Below are 23052 nucleotides of genomic sequence, written 5' to 3'. Positions count from 1 at the left end.
ACTGCCAATGTTCTAGGAGAAAATAACAACTGCAACTCTCCCCCACTCAATCCAGATTGGAACAGTGGTGGGGACAAATGGTTGAAGTTCCCTCATGTTCCAGCCCCAGCCAGGATCACCACACATCTTATTTGTTTAGTAAAGAAAAAAAATTGTGTGATAATGCTGTCTCGATCCTAAGAGAAACAGTGTGTTGCAGTGGCTTAAGTGCAGGATCTGGGAGACCTGGGTTCAAATCCCCAATGGGTGACAGTCACTATATTTCAGTCTAACTGACCTCACAGGGTTGTTGCAAGAAAAAATACTGAGGGGGAGAAATCCATGTACTCTCCCAGGATCTCCTTGGAAGAAGGGTGGGATAAACAAGACTAAATAGTAAGATAGGAATTGGATAGAAAGTTGGTAGCTGAAAGTATGTGTCACGGCAGACTCTTTTGGCAAATATTTAGCAAAAGCTGTTTGAAAGGCAGCACAGTACTAATAAATCAACGTTCTTTGCACCTTTTTGAAGAAAAACCTACCACAGCTAAAAATCCAGCACAGCTCTCTTCCAAAGTTTCAGATCAGGAATACCTGAACTAACAACCCTAGATCAATACAGATCTAGGCAGAACCAGAGAAAAAGAAGTTATCATACCATTATAAGCATTTATCAACAGTTCGTTTATAACCTATTCATTGCTTAAGAATGTAATCTTCCAATCAGTTTTATTTGGCTTACACGCTTAAAGGGGTGCCAGCTCTTACATGTGACAAAGGATCTGTTGTCCCAGTCTCAAGGATCCGGCGCTCATCTACAGCTGGATGAACTGAAGTTCAGTGTGAAATTAGCCTTATTCTGTTAAGGCAGCCCCTTAGCAAAGCAGCAACCTTACTGAATCATATGAAATAAGAATTCATTCTATGGATGATTTCAGCTCCAGCTGACTTCACTGAAGCAACCCACACTGACCTAGAAATGGACAGCAGAACTTCCAACCAATACTTATGCACGTATCTGGCACAGTTCCATCCCCTTTGGAACTCAGAACTAGTTAATGCATGGTGGCTTTCTCCTGCATGGAGTAACTAACAATGTAAACCATAACTTATAAGACTTATCAGAAAAACCTTATTTGTGACAAATATATACATTGTGTAAATAATATTGGCATTATATTCTTGAAGCATCTATCAGTAACACCAGCTATGTACACTTAGCACTTAACTCTGGCTCCAGTGCACTGCCACTACTGGCGTTTGAAGCCATGTCCACATGACATCAGCCACAATCCATGTGTAGTTTCTTGAGAAACACTGCTATTTGATGCATTTTCCCTCAAATCAGCTTTCATCTGATTTGAAAACGTAATCCACAATCATTTCACAATTAAGCTGAAGTATGTACATTTACATGCACAGATGACAGCTCCATGAGCAGAAGCTCAGGGTGAGTGGGTTGTAGGCTTGAGGAAAACAAACAGGTAATGTGCATTGGGTGAAGACATCCTTGCCCCCTCTCTGGTGTGCACAGCAACTTGGCAAATGTGACTTAAAACACAGCAGGGAGGATGGGGACTACAACCTTGCTGCATTTTAAGCCACTAATGTGTACATAGCCTTAGATGAGTAGGTATCACTCACCAGAAACCTGTACTGTATTCTAGCCAAGGCTACAAACAAAACATGAGCTCAAGAAACATACTGACCAAAATCAGAAAAACGCACCCCTGATTTCAGGACCAACTTTTGTTGGTGTCAGCTCAGAGAAGATTTCCTGAAATTTAACTGGGATGGGGTTAGAAGGCAGGACACTTATTTTTAGTAGTTCTCAGGTATTTTTCCTGTTTTGCAGTAGGTCAGACCAACGGAATATAAAGGCTATTTATAAATGACTTGGAAATTATTGGATCCCAAAAGAATGATTAAAGGTAAAAGGACCCCTGACCATTAGGTCCAGTCGTTGCTGACTCTGAGGTTGCGGCACTCATCTCGCTTTATTGGCCGAGGGAGCCAGCGTACAGCTTCCGGGTCATGTGGCCAGCATGACTAAGCCGCTTCTGGCGAACCAGAGCAGTGCACAGAAACGCCGTTTACCTTCCTGCTGGAACGGTACCTATTTATCTACTTACACTTTGACATGCTTTCAAACTGCTAGGTTGGCAGGAGCAGGGACCGAGCAACAGGAGCTCACCCTGTTGCGGGGATTCGAACCGCTGACCTTCTGATGGGCAAGTCCTAGGCTCTGTGGACAGCGCCACCACAGCGCCACCACCCACAGCGCCACCCGTGTCCCTAAAAAAAGAATGCCTAGGCCACTTTTAAAACCTAAAAGGTTGCATGTAACCTCTAACAAAAGAGCTCTTACTTCTATGATGCAATATTTAAGGTGTTCCTGTTTTATTCAGCTGCTCCTTATAAGGTCAAACTTTTGAAAGTCAAGCCATTTAAATTAAGTTCCAAGTTCATCCTTTTTATGAAGAAAATGGGGAGGACTGACTTTAAAGTAACCAATCCTGGCATAAGTTGACTACATTCTCTCCTGATTGGCTTACTTGACCATTCTTGGAACATAGGGCATAGAGCTTTTAAGTTAATAACTTTAAAAATGCTGACACTCGGCTTGTGCAGTACAGGCTGATGGCAAAGAAAAGCTGTCTCTCCCTTTTTCTCTTGAAAAGAAACAGAAAAAAGTTGCAGAGCCTCCTCTTGGTTAACCACAACCTCTGTGAGCAATAAAGAAGATTCAGCATATATACAGAGCAGAATGAGCAACTGATTCATTCACAGGGATGGTGAATAATAATTAGAATGTGGTCACGTGACCTCTACAATTAAGATCCAGGCGCCACTAAGAGTATGTAGGGTTGTTTCATACATCCCTAAACCCTGATATCTTACCAGAATTACTCCTAGCTGCAAGGGCTTATCGGGAACGTCAGGAAACACAATGCCTCATCCACACATTATTTACCGTAGTTGCTAAGTTTATTTTTCAGGAGGAAGGGGGGGGCGCTAGGGGCCTCTCTCTCTTAGTAACCGTCTTAACAGCCATCATCAACTTCGGAACAGGCCGTAAAAATGTACGGCCAAGTAGGATTCGTGCCGTTTTGTTTTAACTTCTGTTGAATTTTAACCGCTTCGCAGCTTGACGAGGGCGAGATGTTCGAAAGATGCTTCGGACGTTTCTCAAGAGGGCAGATCACGCACAAGCCCAGAAGTAAGTAGTTTTGTCTCGTGTCAGTCCAGCTGCCGAAGGCTGCGATTCGGGGGCGCTTTACTCGCGAGTAAACAGGCACCACAAAGAGCCGTCGACACACGAACACACACATTACACACCCCTCCAGATCAGGCTGCGGGTCTCCCTCGCCCTCATCGCCTCATCTTTTGTTTCCCACCTCAGAGATGCCACCCACCGACACCCCCCCGCCCCTTTCCGCGGTCCCCCTGCCTCCTCTCTGACCCTTGAGGGACTCCCCATCCCACCCCCTTTACCTTGTAATCCTCGTAGTCGAGGTTTTGCAGGCGCTCCTTGCCGGAGCGGGCCCGGATTTCGACGCTGCGGGCCGGGGCTTCGTCCGGGGGCGCGTCGGGCTCCGGCGGGGGCTGCTGGGGCTCCTGCTGCCGCGACGGGGCTCTCCGGGCCCCTCTCTGCCCAACGCTGAGCGCCGCGAAGTCCAGCGTCTTGCTCTCGAAGGCGCCCTCCACGCTGCAGAACATCCCGCCATACTTCTGGCGGGGCACTTGGTCGGCGGTGCCCGGGCGCGCCAGGTACACGGGCAGCTCCTCATCCTCCTCCTGCTGGTGAGGCTCCCCCCGCTCCCGGCCTCTCCGCCTGCCGCTCGAGGTCATGGCCGCCGCAGGCAAGGCAGACGGGCGGGCAGCGCCAAACAACGCTCGGGAGCCCAAGCCGCCGCCGCCGCCGCCGCCGGGTGGCAAGTCGAGCCCCTTTCGCCTGCCTGCGAGGAAGGAGAAGGAGGCGGGAAAGGGGGAGAGCGCGCCTCAGCCGGCTCCTCTGCCGCAGCCGCCGCGCCTCAGCTCAAGCGCGGAGTGACTGGCTGACGGGGAGAGAGGGAGAAAGAGCGCCTGATGGGAGGGAGGGAGAGAGGGAGGCGGCGGCGGCAGAGCTGCCCGGCCGGCCACGAGGACTTTTCCTCACACGACGAGCACCGGCCGCCACTGCCGTGAGGGGGAAACGGCGCCCGCTCTTCTTAGGCTGCGTTTGTGTAACGGCAACGGCGGGCACCTGAAGCGCCCGGCGCCGAAGCCCTCAGGCAGCAGCGGCTCGCCTCCATCCTCGCGACGTCCCTGACAGGACGGCCTACTTTTTTTAAAAAATCTGTGTCTCTTCTTCGCAGTAGTTTGTTGGGGGAGGGGAGGGGGAAAACATGCCAGGAAAGAAACTTCACCGGCTAAACTTCTGCTTTTCGCACAAGTGCTAAGGGGTGGGGTTGGGAGAGGGAGAAGTGCCAATTTGAATAAAATATTTGGGGGGGGGGGGGAGAGAAATAGGTCACATGATGCGGTGCACGCACCCTATTTGAATGACAATGCCAATCAACTTTGGGGGGTCCTGGCCCTCTCAAATATTTTAGGGGGTGCGCGAAGGGAACTCTGCCCCCAGGATTTGGCTCCTAGGGTGAGAGGTTCCTTATGCCCCCCTACATCAGGTGTGGGGTATCTGTGGTCCTTGAGATGTTGCTGAACTACAATTTCCATCATCTCTGGCCATTGGTGAGAGGTTCCTTATCTGGACCTCCTGTGTTTTTAATAGGAACTGGACTTGCAGAACGGAAGGAGGCATTTGGTGGTTTATCAAATGTTTGACCGAACCTCTTTCCTGGGTTACTTCTACTGTGCACAACATGCATAAATGGAAGAAAAGTCTTAACATGCGGAATGCTGCTGAAAATGGCAGTTGGTGTCAAATAGGACTTTAGCAAGTGGGGCTTGCTAAAAAACGACCTTCCAAGACATTTGTAGCGGCCAGGTGGGCCAAATTAGGCCCATGGGCCGGAGATTCCCCTATGCAGCCATAGCTCACAACCAGTGATATCCTACCCTATTGTGACTGAATGTGCAGGCAAGTTAGGTAGTACTTCAGGTGGAATCCCCATGGCTTCCAACAACCACATTGTGGGCATATGTTCAGCAGGTGCCATTTTTCCTGACATGGAGATGCAGGGATGGGCCCACTGCACCAAATGAATTTCTGTACGCCATGTAGATATTAAAGTTACAGGAAGATTGCAATCGAAAGGTAGCAAGTTTGGGAGTATTTCATTTCTAAAATAAAACATGGATACCTCTCCTCCTAAATCCCAGATGTATGGAAGCTGAGTGCAGTTATTTAGTAACATAAGGAAAATGTTCCCTGCCCATGTTCTACATTATTATTATTATTTATTACATTTGGATACCACCCTTTAGCTGTAGATCTCCGAGAAGTTCCCAACACAAAACTACAATATAAAAAACCCCACAAAATACATAATAAAAACAGAAACAACCCAATAATCACCTCTTCCACAACACATCCAAAAGGGCATTGGATGACAATCAGCCCAAGGCCTGGTTGAAGGTGAACATTTTTGCCTGGTGCCTAAAGGCAATGTAAGAGAGAGCAGTCCACAACTGGGGAGCCACTGCAGAAAAGGCCAATTCTTGTTTTGCCTCATCATCATTACTCCCCGAGGCCAGGAACTGGAACTGATAATAGTTTCTAGCTAGGGTTGCCATATGTCCTCTTTTTCCAGGACACATTCTCTTTTTCATGATGAGAGTCATAGAGATCCATAGTTAAAAGTATAAGTCGGCAAATGTGTCTTCTTTTTTGCTCTTCAAAATATGGCAACCCTATCTAGCTCAAGAGAGCATAATGAAGGAATGTTATGCGGAGTTTCACTTTTATCCATGAAAGTTTAAGGCATGAAAGACTGCTCGGGACTGAGGCCTCTTTTTTCTTCCAAACTGAAGTTTATTTTCTAACAGAAGCCATGATTTTATATTTCCACACGCATCTATAATCACAAGACTTATAGCTAAATTAAATCATATCTCTCCCTAAATAAAGACGTTGAAGTATAGACATGATGGTACAGCATGCATTCAGAATCTCACTGAGGTCAACATTAGGCACATAGATAATAACACATTTGCTTAGTGAAAACTATAGCTTACCAGAGGCTCACTTATAATTTGTAGAGTTGCTACTGTTAAGAATTGCATGAGAGGCAGAAATCAACAGATGTATCTTTTTCCATCCATATATCCATGCCAGGAAGGACTTTATGTATTGATTTCTGCCTGCCTATAGTAACTTAAGGTAAGGGAAATTCTTTTCCATAAAAAGACAGTAGTTCTAAATACCTCAAGGACCACCTCTCACAATGTGAACAGACCCAGACCCTGCGCTCCTTATCTGAGGCCCTTCTTTGTGTGCCTTCTCCACAAGAGGTGTGCAGGGTGGCAACACAAGAACAGTCCTTTTGTGCGGTGACTTCCCATTTGTGGAATGCTTTCCCCAGGGAGGTGTGCCTGGCACCATCATTATATATCTTTAGATACCAGGCCTTTGGCTTTTGACTATCTGTGGCTTTTAAAAGTGATTGGGATGTGTTTAATGCTTTTATCTTTTCCCTTGGTTTTAATGTATGTGAGATTTATTGTATGTGTGTTTGGTTGTAAGTTGTTTTGGGTTGCCCTAGGCAAGATAAAGCAACTGAGAAAATAAATAAATAAATAATAAATAAAGAAAGAAAGAAAGAATGAATGAATGAATAAAGGCAACTTCACATAAAGCAGAAAATAGCAACACACATAATCATATTTACTTGCAATTTATTTTTTTACCTGAAAACTCTATATTGATTAAATAATAAATATGCACAGATAGAGTTGTATGATACAGTTTGTTTATGACACTATTAAGTTAATTCCATCAGACTATTGTAATGATCAAACTGTTTGTTTTGACTACTTGATGACCAGGTTTCTTTTTTGTGGTATGGTTTAGCATAAATGTTAAAGTGCATCATAACAACAGGCTTCAAAGCTCTGTGTTGCTAAGTCCTTTTTTTTTTGTTTTTTGCTCCCACATCGTGCAAGTCTTTAAGGTTCCACCGTGCCCTTCGTTGTTTTTGCTAAAATGGACTGACATGGCTATGCTTCTGGAAAATGTGCAGGCTTGATTACTGTAAACCAAAGTGTGACAGCTACAAGTTTCATGAATTCCCAACAAGCTGCTGCTCTAAAGTAAAAAATAAGGATTCATCTGAGACAGTAAGTTGCAGACGTACAAAAATGTTGGCAAGCTAGGAAACTGCAAATCCTGCTCCACAGCAAAGCATTCCTTAAATGTGTGACAAGGTAAAAGGAGTGAAATGATGAATCTGCACATCTCGCATGCAGTATTCACCAAAAGAGATGTTATTGTTCCCAAATGCCCGTTAAAATCAAAGATAACTCTGGACTGCTTACCATCGTTATTTTCATGATGACTCCATTTTAAGTTGTAGTAATTCTTCCTTGTGAAAGACATAATGCTGATATTGAACTCACATTCTAATCAGTGTTACAAGAACCCAAAGAATGTACAGTCTTCAACACCGGTAAGTTTCTACAACTGTCAAAGCCACTACTTGTGGAGGGTGTGTGTGTTTGTGGGATTACATTATAATGCATAATACTGTACAAATTATTACACTTATTCAATTACCATAGTCACTCGAATCTAATGTGCCATCGAATCTAATGCACACCTTAATTTTTGCAATGTAATTTGGCCAAAAAAAGTGAGCATTAGATTCGAGTAAATACAGTATTAATGATATACTTTTGCTCCTATTTAAGGACTTCTTTAAAACAATTCAATGTCACATTTACTCTTACTGTTATTCAGAAAGCAACTGCATACCAAGAGATTAGTCATCATCTTTCAGTGGTCTCTGAATCTGTTGCATACATTTAATCATAAGAGTTAGTAGGTAAAGCAGAATAGGGTTCACATGATTTTTATTAAGTGGTCACGAGAACACCATAGTCACTGTCAAAATAGCATCTTTAGCATGCACTCACTGAGTATACCAGAAAGGTCCTGGATTGCAATTTACTGATAGGGAATTAAGGATTATGGATCTCTTGGGGGAAAAACAAATAAATGGGATTTCAGTGTATCAGGAGAAAGCTGCTAGAATCACAGAGAGAGCTGCCCTGTGTGGTGAGCAAGTGACCTGTCAAATGGCAGCTTTCGGTGAGGTACCCTCTGGTCTCCCCACTCAGGCTAGCCATTGGATCCTTCTGGACAGGAGGGAAAATTAGATTCCTACTTGAGGAATGAAGTCTTTCTGAACGGCAGGATATTATTGTATCCTTAGCCCTGTCTCCCAGTTTGTCCTTTGCTTCTGCACCGTAGTTGGTCTTTTAGTTCTTGCTAACTTTATTTCTCTTTACTCCTAGCTTCTGGAATGTCCCACAACTCTTAGTTCCTAGCTCACTTCAGATGGTTGCCCATACTAACAGATTCCTCTATTTGGTATGTAAGTGGGTGAAGAAAGCGTAGTGTAAATGAATCTGTGCGTGCCCAAAGGTAGAATCCATTTATACAGCCACAAGCATCCTGTTTAATGTTAGACACCACTGTAAAAACCATGGGAGTCTCCTGCGTGCACAGCTCAGTTTGCGGTGTTTTTCTTTCTGTGCACAGTTATGAGAATTGTCCCTTATGAATGTTTGCATGAAAATATTTATTTATTATATACAGGGTGGCCCAAAAGTAGGTATACTGCTTTAGAATCCAGTTTCTTTGTTCTTGACTCAAGTTCTCATCATTAGCAATCTCAGTAAAGAAAAATAATCCATTGATTGATTGATTGATTGATTGATTGAATGTATAGCTACTTTTGGGCCACCCTTTATTATATCACATACTTACACAGTCTACCATCCAGAACTGACCAGATCTATAACCTCAGCTAGAAAGCAGCAGACCACTCACAGGGCTCTGACTGCTAGCAGTTTTTTTTTGTTTTGTTTTTTAAATTTCTCAAGATCTGCTGACTAGACTTTCATTGACTAGACTCAATGACTGTGCAACATAACACAACAGCCATTCTCAGAGATAATTGTCAGCATGTCTGGTTCCCTCTCCTACTCCTGCTACTACCATCTCTGACTTATTCTCATGACTGAATGTCATCTGTGAAGCTGATGTCAGCAGCCACAATGAGTTTTGTTTAAGAAAAGTCTATCAGTGATTAGTAAGATTCACAGGAGAAAACTCTCAAAACAATAAATTCTTCCTCTCGTACACACCACTGTCTGTATAACGGACTCCAAAACCAACAATGGTCTGTGGGTAAGGAAAATAATGGAATAGAATGGAATGGAAACAAATGATCACTAAATGAGCCCTGATTTTCACCACCCACTGCATAGTAGAGATTCAGGCATGTTTTTGTTTTTTTTACTCTTTAAACAGTTTTTGTATTTCACAATACAAAGGGCTATTTTCCATTTCACACTTAAAATAGCAAATGTTGGGTAAAAAAAAAAAACAAGACTCTGTGGACTTGGGCAAAATAGTACTTTTAGGAACATCTTCTGGAGAAAGGTAGGTCTGAACAGCGCAAGGGACAGACTGGGAGGCAAGTTTAGGGGAGCAGCAAATTTTTCCTTTTCCCTTTGTACAAGCCACCCAGGGAAGTTAGAAGTAGCTGCTGTCTGGATTTCCTGCACAAAGTGATATTGCCGCCAAACTAGATATGATGATTGTTACACAGTTTGCTCATACACAGTTGAGGTTTCTTGTTTCTTGTTTGTTTGTTGGGGTGGGGAGAAGCTGGATCAGGACCGTAGCATGTAGAGGAGAGAGCTTTAACACTTCCCCCCTCCATATATCCTGATTGAACTCTCTCACTCTGTGCCGCCTGACTGTCCACAAAGTTCCCAGTCCAGAGCCCTCTGTAGCACAACCACACCACCTTGGTTATAGTATCTCATGAGAACGGCAGATCAGGTACACACTACTGCAAAGAGGAAAGAAGGGAGCATCATATTGAGGTTGGGGGGTGGGAGAGGAAGTTGATTAAGCGGCAAAATACCCAGGATTGGCGCTGATAGACTTTCAAATAGCAGCATCTTAACCAGACAGCCATGCAAGAGCAGCTAATGGCTCTGTCTCAAAACCTCATTATTCTGTTGCATTACTTAAATGGATGACAAATCTCCAAGTGACTCCCTTTACAGTATTATCGTCTGAAATATTAATAATGTCAAAGCTGTGTGTGCTACTTGACAGTACCAAGCACAATCCAATTAGAAGATACAAATATTTCCCAGCATTAGCCTCATTTCCAAATGGCTTAGAAATTGTCCATAACTACTCAGTATTAGAAGAGAGCAAAAAAGAAAAGGCGGGGTGTGCCATTAAGGATGGGTCAGTAAGTAGAAATGCTCATGTTCAGTGTTAGAAAGAAAAGGGTGGAATATTTTAATAGTACTGAGGTGGAGCAGGAGGGACCGTGGCTGGAATGAGGAATAATAAAACAGTTGCCTAACAAGCATAATGTAACTGTGCGTACTATATATTTCAGGATAAGAATCCTGGAAATGGAGAACTAATCAGGGCAGGATGCAGCCAAATATGATTAATTTTAAAATTAACAGCCAAAGTCTTGACAACCTGGAAAAGAAGTGAAATTGTCCCAAATGCAAAATGACTACACTTATTCCAGAGTCAACACTAAAAGAATTGGGACCAAAGGGATATCTACACATAAGATTTTCCCTATAGAAGTTGTTGTTGTTGCTGTTGTTGTTATACCCCGCCCAGTCTGGGCGGTTTACAGCATATATGAAAGCAGTGCTTTTTTCCCCCTAAAAAAATGTTTAGGGGTACTCTCATTTTGACTCAAGAAAATCACCAGGAAAGTAAATGAAGCCGCCATCGGAGATGGTAACAATGGAACTGACCAATCACCGTGCTAGATCCCAACTCCTACTTCACACATTAAACGCTTGCTTCCGTCTCAGACCGTGACAGGAAATGAGGGCACCATCAAAACTTAAAAACATCAAAACTTAAAAAACCTCCTGATACAGGGCTGCCTTCAGATGTCTTCTTTATGTACGGTAGTTCTTTATCTCCTTGACATCTGAAGGGAGGGGGTTCTACAGGGCGGGTGCCACTACCGAGAAGGCCAAACAGAAGAATTCAGCTGCCTTCTGTACTTTTGTTGTCATGTGTTACAACCTTTAATGCATACACTCCAACATTTCTCTGATGAAAATAGAGACATCTTAAGGAAAATCAGGACATTCTCTGATCAAATCAAAAGCTGGGATGGCTTCAGTAAATACAGGACTGTCTGGAAAATAGGGACACTTGGAGGGTCTGTTACTGATGACAAGCACCTGTATGTAGCCTGTACTTCCTTGCATATGTCAGGCAAGCATGTACAGGATGTAAATGTGGGTATTATTTTGCTTGTGCTAACTTGGTGCACTGCACTGACAACACAATCTTATATGTTTACTTAGAAGTAGACCCCACTTACCAAGGTAAATGGGTATAGAATTGCAACTTAAGTGAGCATGTTTGAGATTTTCCAAACCCTTCAGGAAAAAGCCATAGTCACATTTAAATTTCTAGTTTAGTTTCTGAGACTTAACATACAATACTTTGAACTCCGGCCCTATAATGCCATATTCTTCATTCAGCAACCCAATTCTTTTTCATGTCAGATTGCTTTACAGAAAAGTAAACTAATTTTTAAAATGCTTACTTTAATGGAAATGACAGAAATACTATTTCAGCATCAGACACTTGGAAATGCTAAGAAGCTCCCAAGTGCTTTGCAAAGCAATTCGTAAGAACAACTATGAATGAGGAAGAATTGTCCAGCCTTCTTCAAAATATCCTTTAAGCAAATCCCTTTTCACAGGAGGATTAGTTAATGAAATGAGACATAACCACTCCACATGGTATGGTGTTCTATAATTTTTTGACTCCTAGAATTCACTGTCCATTTTCTTTGTTGCTTGTTGTGGGTCTGCTAGCTAGGTTTTGTGAAAACAGAGAATAATTTTAAACTAAAATGTCTTTATGAACTTGTCATGGGGAAAAAAACCACTTGATTTTCACCATAATTTTTAGTATATGTAATTGTGGGAAACATTTCTTACATTTTGCTATTATGCAAATGACAGAAACCAAGTTACTAATAGCAAATTCCTGTTGGTTTACTACTCTGTCTGTATGTCCCCTACCAAGGCAAGATGGAACATCACAACATATTTTCTGGTGTTTTGTCTAATTTCAGCGTCTCCCACAAATGATTCGTAGATGATTCATCAAAACATGTGTTATCAAACACCTCTTTATTTTTAGTAGACCTCTTTTTCCAGACTCTCTATAGCAAGCCAAACTGTGTGATAAAAACTGAATAGAGATCAGGAGGAATGTGGAAACACTGCAATTATCAGCTTCCTTTTTACGTGCAATCTGGTTTTCCTAACAACTGGAAACCTTGGTGTTATCAGGAAATTAGGGCCCAGTTTTCCAGAGTGTAATTTTTTAAAAGGTCTTTTCTATATAGTGGTACCTTGGGTTACATACGTTTCAGGTTACATACGCTTCAGGTTACAGACTCCGCTAACCCAGAAATAGTACCTCGGGTTAAGAACTTTGCTTCAGGATGAGAACACAAATCATGCTCCAGCAGCGTGGCGGCAGCAGGAGGCCCCATTAGCTAAAGTGGTACCTCAGGTTAAGAACAATTTCAGGTTAAGAACGGACCTCTGGAATGAATTAAGTACTTAACCCGAGGTACCACTGTAAAGGGATTAGTAGAAGGCAGCCTTGGGCATCAGTTAGCAGTACAGAGTCTCAAGCAGAGATGTGCTCTCCCAATCCCACATGTTCCCAGCATGTCCACACTCCTGTCTCAGTGACGTCTACTCCATCTCCACAGAATGGAAGATGGCAGGATACCCAAGGGTGTAATCTACGGGGAGCCAGCTTCAGGCACCAGGCCCGTTGGCAGGCCAGCTCTGCATTGCAAAGATGTCTGCAAGCATGACATGAAAGCTGGCAACATTAACCCCACCATGTGGGAGTCCCTTGCAGTCAACTGCAGCACTTGCAGACAACAATCAGGTTGTGTATCCACAGCAGTGACCAGAGGAGGAATGATCGCTGGGAAGAGCGCAGAGAGAAGAAACGCCATGGTGCATCTGCAACAGCACAACTGGACGCCTTCATCTGCCCCAGGTGCAACAAAACACGTCTCTCCCTCATCAGTCTCTACAGCCACAGCAGGCGCTGTAACTCTCCAGTGGTTTGACTTCACCCCTGAAGGTGCATTCTCCAACAGTTTAAGACAGGTGGGGAACCTCAGGCCCAAATGTGGCCCTCCAGGATTCTATCTCTGGCCCATGGAACTCTCCCCAGACCACACCCCTCACTGCCCTTCCTTTGCACCACAAGTGGTTTTGGCTGGCTGCAATGTGCCCTTGAACTTTGGCAAACTCTTGTTTGTCTGGATGGGAGACAGCAATATATATTAGTGTGTGCAGACTAGCCTGCACAAAGGTAAAATTTACATCACTCTCAAAAGGTGGCCCAGAAGGGAATCTGGTCCTCATGCTGAAAAAGGTTCTTCACTGATGCTTTAAATTTTTAACAAAAAACCACTGATTCCTCTTCAAGCAGCAGCAATAAGCAACCCACTGATGCCCAGTAGGAATGCCCAGGGCCATTGTAAGGCGAGGTGGGTAGGGATAACTGCTTCGTGTCCGCTGATGCATTTTTAACTTTACAAAGAATGCACATTCAGCGTGTCTTAACATATAAGACATAACTGAGTTGTGTTAAGTGATTCTGACTTTGCATTCTTCCTTAAGAACTTGAAAAGTGTTTTGCATTATCAGTTTATCTCCAACTATGCCAGCATTTTTTGCACGCACATCCCAGCAGAGGGAAGGTGCCATGATCTACCTCCTACCCACTACCTTTAGCCTAGTGCTGCCAACTCTGACTCACAGAGGCCTTTCTCAGCCCTGCTGTTTGAAATCCTCTAACGGGAGATGCCAGAGTTTGGACTTTAGGATTTTCTGCATGCTCCACCACTGAACCATCCTCAGTAGCGTAGATCTCAGCTGATATTTCAACTCAAAAGTGCTTATATGGTGCAGTGATTAAAAAAAATTATTAGTAGCATCCGTCCCTCAAATGTGGGTCACCTCAGTCGAAACCAAATGGAGCACTGTGGTATAATAAATCTAGTTTTTATTCTTGCTCTATTTTACATTGGGCATGAGAGTTATTTATAGACACTGAGGGACTATTTTCCCCATCCTTGAGTCTTTATGTTTCTGGATTGTCTCATGTGGGTCAAATTATTTAGGTGCTTGGAGAATAAAATATTTTGGTGATTACACACAAACAGCTGCTTTCAGGGCCATGACCACAACATTCCTCTTAATGTTTGTCTTTAAGTCAGTTACATCCTGTCTTATACCAGCTGCACTTTATCTTTGTTCCCAAAGAAGAAGAAAGCTAACATCAGGTAAACAGTGCTGCTCAGTATTTGTTTTCCAAACACTTTTGCTCAGCACTCCACACCATTTTAAGGGATGAAGTGCATTTGTGTCCCAAGAAGTTTAGGATGGTGCATGTGGTTCTGCCCTGAGAGGTGGGCTAGATTGAGAGTTCAGGACTGTCCCAGAGTCACTCAGTAAGCTTCATGCCGGGTCAGGGATTTGAACTTCAGTTTTCACAGCCCTAGGCCATTACTGTATCTCAGGCTTCTCTAGCCTGGGCCTTCCAGCTGTTTTGGACCAGAACTTCCATCAATCCCAGCCAGCATAGCTGGAGTGCACTAGTTAGAAAAAAAACTGCTCTAATTGCCTCACCATGATTTGTCTCATCCTTTCACAATTATCTTGAATATATGAAGTCCTTGGAGGAAGGCAGATAACACAAATGAAATAAGGAATAATACCAAGGAAATAACTGTCTGCCCGCACACACATACATACTCCTTATTCATCCCAAACCAACCATCTGAAAGTCAAGTCCTTAGGAGGAAATTCCTCTTTTCTCTGCTACCACCACATCAGTGGGAAATGATATTAAAATGGTTTTCTGGTGGATCTGGAGACAGCACCCTTTCGTAATTGTACACAGAAGACAAGTAATGAGGGACTAACCCGATTGGCATAGCTGATATATAGCTAGCACCATAGATCATCTATTGAAAATGCAATAAAGGGAAATTACAATGGGAAGGACACTGTAATTATATATTTCCTCTTCTAAGAAAGTAGGCCTGGCAGAAGGGCAGCCCTCGGCATTTTGCACAGTTAGGAATAATGTTAACAATAACTCAGAATTGTTAAGGCTGAAAGTGAGCAGAGTTTTCCTTTACATTGCTATGTCTCCTGCACTACTTTCATTGGTTGTCCGACATAGCCAAAACAGGATGTGCTGCACTGTTGTGTCTTCATGTTGCATCTTCAAAGCAAGATACCTCCACTGGTACATTGGGAAAGTGCTTTGAATCCTGATCCTATGCTCTGCACCAATGGGATTCACCCTAGAAAGAGCTTTATGAAGCGACCAAACACAGGCAGTCTCCAGAATCTGTTTGGCCTTTTGTAAAGAGTCTGCCAGCGGTTAATCTGATGCATGACTCATCTCTCCAAGCAATGGCAGCAATTCTGTCGTGGTCCACCCAAGCAAATATATTTATTTTGTCACTTAAAGGCTTACCTTGGCAAAGAATTCAAGGGCATTTCAGTGTCTTGATCCCAGCTGGTTGTGGATCGCCAGGTTAAAGCAATGGGCTTTAATCTTAGGTTAGCATATGCTTCTTCAGAGCCAATATTACATTCCTAAGAAATTATAGTTATTTTTATTATTGTACTGTATATAAATAGCTTGTTGCATTTGCATTTATTTCATGCTTGAGGAAAGCAATACCACGCAGTGACTGCATGAATGCTTAGAGGGCTGTACCACCACCATGGAGGCCCCCGTTGCACCCATTTTAAGTACAGCAGAGGAGACGCTCCTGTCAGTGTAATCTCCAATGGTTGCCACCACACAAGGGTGCATATAAGCCTACAGTATTAGGAACTTCAAGAAGTCAACTAGGAAAAAAAACAACAACCCAGCAAACAGAATTAAAATGTCTTCCCAGAGGTCTATTAGAAGACCTCCTTGTTTGCTTTACCAAGTTCTCACTACAAATTGTGTAACACCACTAACATAGCTAGTGCTATGACCTTCTAACATAGCTAGGTTATGACCTTCAGTGGCCAGACTGGGATTTAGGTTTACGACTGGCTTCCTCCTATATGAAATTGCTTATCCACTGAAGTCATCAGTGCAAGCCCTGCTCCAAGTCCTCCCATTTCAGAGGCAAAGTAGGTGGTGAAGGACCCTTGCATTTGCAGTGCCCAGAGTTTGGAACACCCACCACAGAAAAACTGAGTCAGTGCCATCTTTTACACATCAAGGCATTTTCCTGATGGCTGCTCACTGTTAGTTGCCCTGCTTCTCAGACTTAGTTTTTGATGTGTTCGGGCATATGGTTGGGTTTTTGTTTCCATATTTCCATGATTTCTAAAAATAATCGTCTGATCTTAAATAAACCATCTTGGGCACTAAAAGATGGGAAGGCAGATATGAATGTTTGAAATAATAAATACTTGTGATTATGTTTATATCCTGCCTTTCTTCCATGGAACTTAAGATGACATGCACAGGATTCCCAGCTGGTCTCCTGTCTTCTCAGTGACCCAGACCTTCAGCAAGGCTGCTACAGGATGTTTCTTCAGGTAATGCCACAGCTGCAGTAATGTGTCAGGAGCATATGGATCTGCCTTCTGCCAGATCCATCTCACTCAGTATTTGTCCATTTGGTCAAATGGGTAGCTCAGTTGGTTAGAGAGTGGTGCTGATAACACCAAGGCTGCAGGTTCCGTCCCTGTAAGGGAAAGCTGCATATTCCTGCATTGCAGAGGGTTGGACTAGATGATTCTCAGGGTCCCTTCCAACTCTATGATTCCGTAATTCTATGATTTAGCTCAGTATAGGCTGGAGCTCTTCAGCTCAGAAATATTTCTTATCACCATCCTTTTTAGATGGAGATGCTAGGAACTGAACCATGTGCTCTACTGATGATCAGTTATAAGGCCAGAGTACCTCCACCCTGACCAGGAGAAATGCGCTGTGTATGAAACAGCAGAATCCACCTCAGTATGTCAAAGGATCTTATCTACACAATTTCCAAGTTGTTGGGTTTTTCCCCCAATACAAGTTCATGATCTGCTTCCCTTCCAACCCAAAATTTGTATTCACCTCTCTCCTCAAATTAGCACCTGCTTGTCCCATGCGAAGCCCTGGAGTAGAAACTGTCTGTTATGCTCAGAAAGTGACTCTGTCTTACATTAAGGAAAAATATTAAGCGTAAAATAAGTAAATATTTTATTTAGGCTAGCATTATAAACTGGAGGGTTTTTACAGGGAACAATGAGGCTTTAAATACCAGGATGCAAACCATTTATTTCCATCGAAGGCATGAAAAACAAAGCTGATCCCACTTTCATTGTTTGACAGTTTGTTTCTAAAAGCAAATTTCTAAGTATCTCAGCCTCTGGGATGGAGGAGAATCATATGTTCAGCATTTGGAGTTTATTTTTTAATGCTTTGCACTTGAAAGAAGAGACATGCAAAAGAAAGCCTACAGAGAGACATACTTTTGGCCATCAAATGAACCTAGATATTGGCAGAAGTTTGTTTTGAGAAACAACGGCTGCTGGACAAAGTAGGAACAGATGAAAATATGTTTAAGTTCTTTATATTCTAAAACAGAACATGTTGCATGTCAGGAAAAACAGATGTTCTAAATGCTGTGAACTGAATCTCAGATTTTTATTTTTTATTTTAAGCCAAAACCTTTCCTACTGCTTTTGTTTCAGGTGCTGGAGAGATTCATCAAAGAAGAGGCCCCACCCAACCCCCTTTTCCTAAACTGCTACTTATCCAAATTGACAACATTTCCACCACTTACCCTTGGATAATTCTTTATTCCACATATCTGCTTTGCCACATGTCGCCAGGAACAGGAAAACATGGCCAATAACTGACAATGTGAGGCACAGATTTATTTATTTTTAAAGGAGGAGGAGAGGGTGAATAAAAGTAGAATCATTATTGTTTAAAGCCATCAGCATAAAGCAGCAGGAGAATTAGCATGAATTAACAAGTTCTCCTAGGATATAGTGTATAGTTAGTAGGAGTTGCCAACCTTTGTTGGCACATTTGGAATTTTGGAAAAGTGCCGTGGGTACCAATAACATGGATGCTGTGGGGTGTGTGGCATAATACAAAACGATGGCTGTGGGAGAGTAACATTAACACACAATGGCTGCCGTGGATCATGACACAACACAAAATGGCTGCCACATCCAGGAGAGCGGAAAAAGAGGCAGGACCACAGAATGCTGGGAGCATGCCACCCTCAGCCCCTTCCCCACCAATGGGAAAAGTCTCCTACATCATCTACCGCCACACTCTCCTAAAGAAGCTCTTTGTCCCTCTCTTCTGTTCATAGTGGAAAGAGGGTAGGTGCCCAGGCCCGGCATCCAATGAAACCTGGTCTTGTTAAGGGGTGTGTTCAATATGGGAGAGGCCAAGACAGTGGAAACAGGAAGACCAATCTGTTTCTTGTGCATTGTGGATTTTTGAGTGGATATTTACTGAGACCTTTTGCAGGTGCCATAGGAGGTACTGTTGTGCATGGGTGCTGCATTGGCAGTCCCTGGAAGGTACTGTAAGGCTGGGAAATCTCATGACTGGAGATCAAATGTGGCCCTCCAGGTCTCTCTGTCAAGCCTTTGGGATTCTTCCCACACCATACTTCCTACCTCATCTACCCTGCAATACCCTCCTTACTGGCCCTGCAATACCCTCCTCAGTACTTTTGCCTGGATGAAATGTGTCCCTGAATAATGCCACTTTCTTGTCTGGCTGGAGGGTGGAAATGTGAGTGTAGAAACCACTGACGTCTGTATAGATTGTAACCTACTGCACAGAGACCACATCTGTTGTCTTGCCCACTTTTTGCCTCTGGCCTCACCCACTGCTCCAAAGCTTGCCCATGAGGGAACACTGCCTTTAAGCTGAGATGTTTTTCTCGTTCCTGGAGCAGAGATAGATCAAGTAGTGGGCTATTATTGCAGCTTCATGGACTCCTTCAGGGAAGAGGTGTCCAAAAAGGGAAGAAGATACCTTAGAGAAGATTGATGGGTTTATTGTCTTAGATCAGACATAGGCAAACTCTGGCCCTCCAGATGTTTGGGACTACAATTCCCATCATCCCTGACCACTGGTCCTGTTAGCTAGGGATGGTGGGAATTGTAGTCCCAAATATCTGGAGGGCCAATTTTGCCTATGCCTGACTTATGGGGACTTGGAGGGCAGTGTGGGACCTGGCACCTCTGAGATAATATGTTCTCAGTACACTGGTACCTCGGGTTACAGACGCTTCAGGTTACAGACTCTGCTAACCCAGAAATAGTACCTCGGGTTAAGAACTTTGCCTATGCCTGTCTTAGATATATTTAAATGAATCATTTTCATGGAAACACTACTACTGTGTTTCAGTTCATTAACTCGTGGAGTATTTTTTGTGGGCGGGAATAAAGTTATAATCTCACCTCTGGGATGAATTTACCCCAAATTAAAAATGGAGAGGAAGAAATCCATAAAAGAAATGCACATTTGTGGAGAGTATTCAGTGGCTCCTCCTGATTATACGAGCCAAAGAAAGTTGTCTGCCTTCATCAATCAAGCAAGACACTGAAGCTCTGGGATTTAGCAAGAGGAGCTGTGGAGATGAAATGAATGAGCTCAAAGTCTTTGGGCATTTGAAGAAGCTGTTCGGGAACTGGGCCAATGTAAGGCACAAAAGGCTCCAGGCAGAGTGAGAGATGCAACGTGGCAAAAATGAGAACACTCCACAGATGCTACATTCACAGCCAGTAGTGACTTACTCAGAGTAATGCTCCTACTCAATACATTTAAGGCTAGCATTCATGTCTATCCTGCATTCATTTGCTCTTGGCCTCCTCCTTTGCAATGGTCACCAAATAGCACTAAGGGATTGTAAAGAAAAACCCAGTCTGCAGAAATAACCAAATTGGGGACAAAAACAACCCTTAAGCTAGCTACTAACAGCAAATATTTCTTCCTTAGGGGTTGCTGCAATAGGTTGCTGTGCTGCTAAAATCGATAGAGTGTGCCTGTCACTCTAAGCATCCACTTGGCGAGTTCAGTTTGAGGTTGTGCATAGCAAAGGCAAAGTTCTTCAGGGAAGTTGTTCTGGGTTTGAAATATGTTGGCGCAAACAGAAAAGCCACTGGGATGGAACATTACCAACATGATTAGTGTGGATTTCTTCTCTTGCCCCTCCAAAATCATGAATATTGTTCTTGACAAAGCCAGATTGGGGCTATGTGTAGCCATAACCAGAGCCTGGAAGCTTTGTTCATTTTTACGTTCCCATTGCCAGTGGCTTGGCACTGGAGCTACAGCAGGAAGGTTCTGTTCTGCTAAGCAGGACAAGGCAGAAGCCTAAGATCCTAGTCTTTAGACCAGGCCTGGCCAATCTGGAGGCTTCAGAATGCCTACCAATATCAGAGGCTCATGTTAGTTGTACCTCAGGTTAAGAACTTTGCTTCAGGGTGAGAACAGAAATTGCGTGGCGGCAGCACGGCAGCAGCGGGAGGCCCCATTAGCTAAAGTGGTGCTTCAGGTTAAGAACAGTTTCAGGTTAAGAACGGACCTCCAGAAAGAATTAAGTTCTTAACCCGAGGTACTATTTCTGGGTTAGCGGAGTCTGTAACCTGAAGCGTATATAACCTGAAGCGTTTGTAACCCAAGGTACCACTGTAATGGAACACTCAATTACTTCTAAGTGTCCCTTTCTAATATACAAAGGAATTCATACTATTTAACCAGCACAGGCTGAGGGTTTTGCAATATAAATATTTGGCAAAGACTGTCATTCCTTTGGGCTTTAATCAAGTATCCTGGAAGCTGCAGATTGCCTTCACTGATTTTCTCTCTTTCTCCAAAGTGACATATGAATCAGCACATCCATGTAGCCTAGGCTTATCTAAAAGAACTCTTGGAAATTCTTGGAAGAGAGTGACAGCACGGGTCTTTGAACTTTCTCTTGGAAATATACATACAAAGTGGAAGTGGCTTTGCTGACCTTTTACGAAGAATGTTTATGGGAGAGTCAGTCAGTGTAATTACAGTAGGATTTTCTTTAATTGTAACTGTGTCTATTTGTTTTAGGGGCACATAAAAGTAGTTTTACATTGTGCATAATAAATATGCGTGCATAAGTTTCCAAGTTAAATTCTATCTCCACTTAAAAGAAACTAAAGAGGAAGGGATGGGAGTGATCTTTGCTTGTCAAGACATAGCTCCTTCAGAGCTAGATGGACCAACAGACTACTATGTAAATCAATAAAGTAAATTTCAAAGTCATCATTGCATTGTGGAGCAACATAAACTAATAACTGTGAATCTTTCAAACTATCAAAAAACTCACAAGAACCAGAGTATTTACTATTTGGTTTACAGCATAAGCAAAACAGAGTTTTTAAAAGATGTTACAGAAGCACGATTATAGGCTGTAAGCAACTAGCCTTTTCTTCCATCAATATTATCCAAAGCAACCATTTCCAGAGCAGGCCAGCATATTAGTCTCTTGCAGTTGTGTGATACTTTAAGAACTAACTTATTAATTATGACAAAAGCTTTTGCTTCATCAAATGCGCAAATGTTATCCTGAGTTGTAGGTGTGATATATTTAACAGAATTTGTACGCTACTTAATTGGTTGAAACCTCTAAGTGTTTAACCCCCCCCCCCCAAAAAAAAAATCTAAAATCTTCATTAAAAATACAGATATAATTTTTAAAACACCATATATGCATAACAATGTGTGTGTATAAATACTATTTGTTTATTTTATTTTAAGTATTTATACACCACTTTTCGTCAGAAAAGATCACAAAGCAATTTACAGAAAAGGCAAACAATTAAAGGCAATATGCTAACCATCAAAATCCGTGGTTACAATATATAAAACATCATATTCCATAACAGAGATTTCCACTCAATACAGTAATACTCAGTATTCACATCTACTAACATGCCTGTGCCTTAGCCATTCTGCACCTGCACACAATCACCCACACTCACATATTCCCAACAGTTACAGAAACCCAATAAAGAACTGCAACCTAAATAAGCTGTACAATAGAAGTGCTGTTTGGTCTGGTTTCTTCCTTTAGGGCCTGTGAGCCTATACATACATACATGGTTGAGGAGGGAAATAGTAAACAGTAAAGCCAGAAGGAAATTAAAGGCAAAAAAGTATGTTTGTTGATACATTTCATTTCAGCTTCACTGTTTACGATTCCCCCACCCAGCCATGTATATAAATACCTAAAACTCAAGATAGCACTTCATGCAATGAAGTGCCAAAAGACTGTTTTTTCCAAAATAAGTTATATTTATGCACAAAGTTTTGTTTAAGCAAAGAGATTTTCTATAAAGCATTTTTACAAATATGCTGATGGGTCCTCTTTTACAGGGACCTAATAATCTAATGCTAATGTGCTGCAAATTATAACATCCTGTACAAATTTCTTTATTTCCCATTACAGCACTCTTTGTTTTACATTTCCGTATTATGCCAAGATCGAGGCTACAAGCCACAAATAACTTGCTCTAGAAAAATCTCAGTGTGCTATTGCAGAGCAAATAGCAGACACAGCATTTCCACACTATTCCATTACCACAGGCAAAGCCTTCTTTCATATACCTTCTGTATGATTATTTTTTTAATTAACCACTCTTTTTCTTGATTTCTAGGTCAAGAACAAGAATTACTGCAACTAGGGCAGAACACACCATTTGACAAAAAGACTAAAATCCTACACATACTCAGTGGAACTTATATATGAATAGATATGCATAGTATTAAGA

General features: G+C 42.6%; 1 protein-coding gene and 1 long non-coding RNA gene across 4 annotated transcripts in view; one reads left to right on the top strand and one right to left on the bottom strand.

Moving 5' to 3' along the window:
• Positions 1-4273, bottom strand: part of DPYSL3 (dihydropyrimidinase like 3) — a 54365-nt gene extending 50092 nt beyond the window's left edge. Inside the window, exon 1 of one of the 2 annotated variants that reach the window (XM_028717888.2) lies at positions 3475-4273. In XM_028717888.2, the coding sequence (XP_028573721.2) occupies positions 3475-3831 (357 nt within the window). In that variant the 5' untranslated portion in view covers positions 3832-4273. The remainder of the gene's footprint in view (positions 1-3474) is intronic. The other variant, XM_028717890.2, reaches the window with a different exon arrangement.
• A 122-nt stretch (positions 4274-4395) lies between these two features.
• On the top strand, positions 4396-21544 carry LOC114591211 (uncharacterized). 2 transcript variants are annotated; one of them, XR_003705213.2, is made up of 4 exons: positions 4396-7589; positions 8437-8512; positions 16737-16821; positions 17965-21544. It is a non-coding gene; the product is annotated as an uncharacterized LOC114591211 (long non-coding RNA). The 2 variants fall into 2 exon arrangements; XR_003705212.2 differs by lacking the exon at positions 4396-7589 and having other exon boundaries at positions 8252-8512.
• The last annotated feature ends 1508 nt before the right edge of the window (positions 21545-23052 follow it).

The sequence above is a fragment of the Podarcis muralis genome, chromosome 2 (genome assembly GCF_964188315.1).
Source record: "Podarcis muralis chromosome 2, rPodMur119.hap1.1, whole genome shotgun sequence".
In the NCBI taxonomy this organism is placed as follows: Eukaryota; Metazoa; Chordata; class Lepidosauria; order Squamata; family Lacertidae; genus Podarcis; species Podarcis muralis.
The sequence above is the reverse complement of the archived record's forward strand: the minus strand, read 5'-3'. Positions and strand labels throughout refer to the sequence as shown.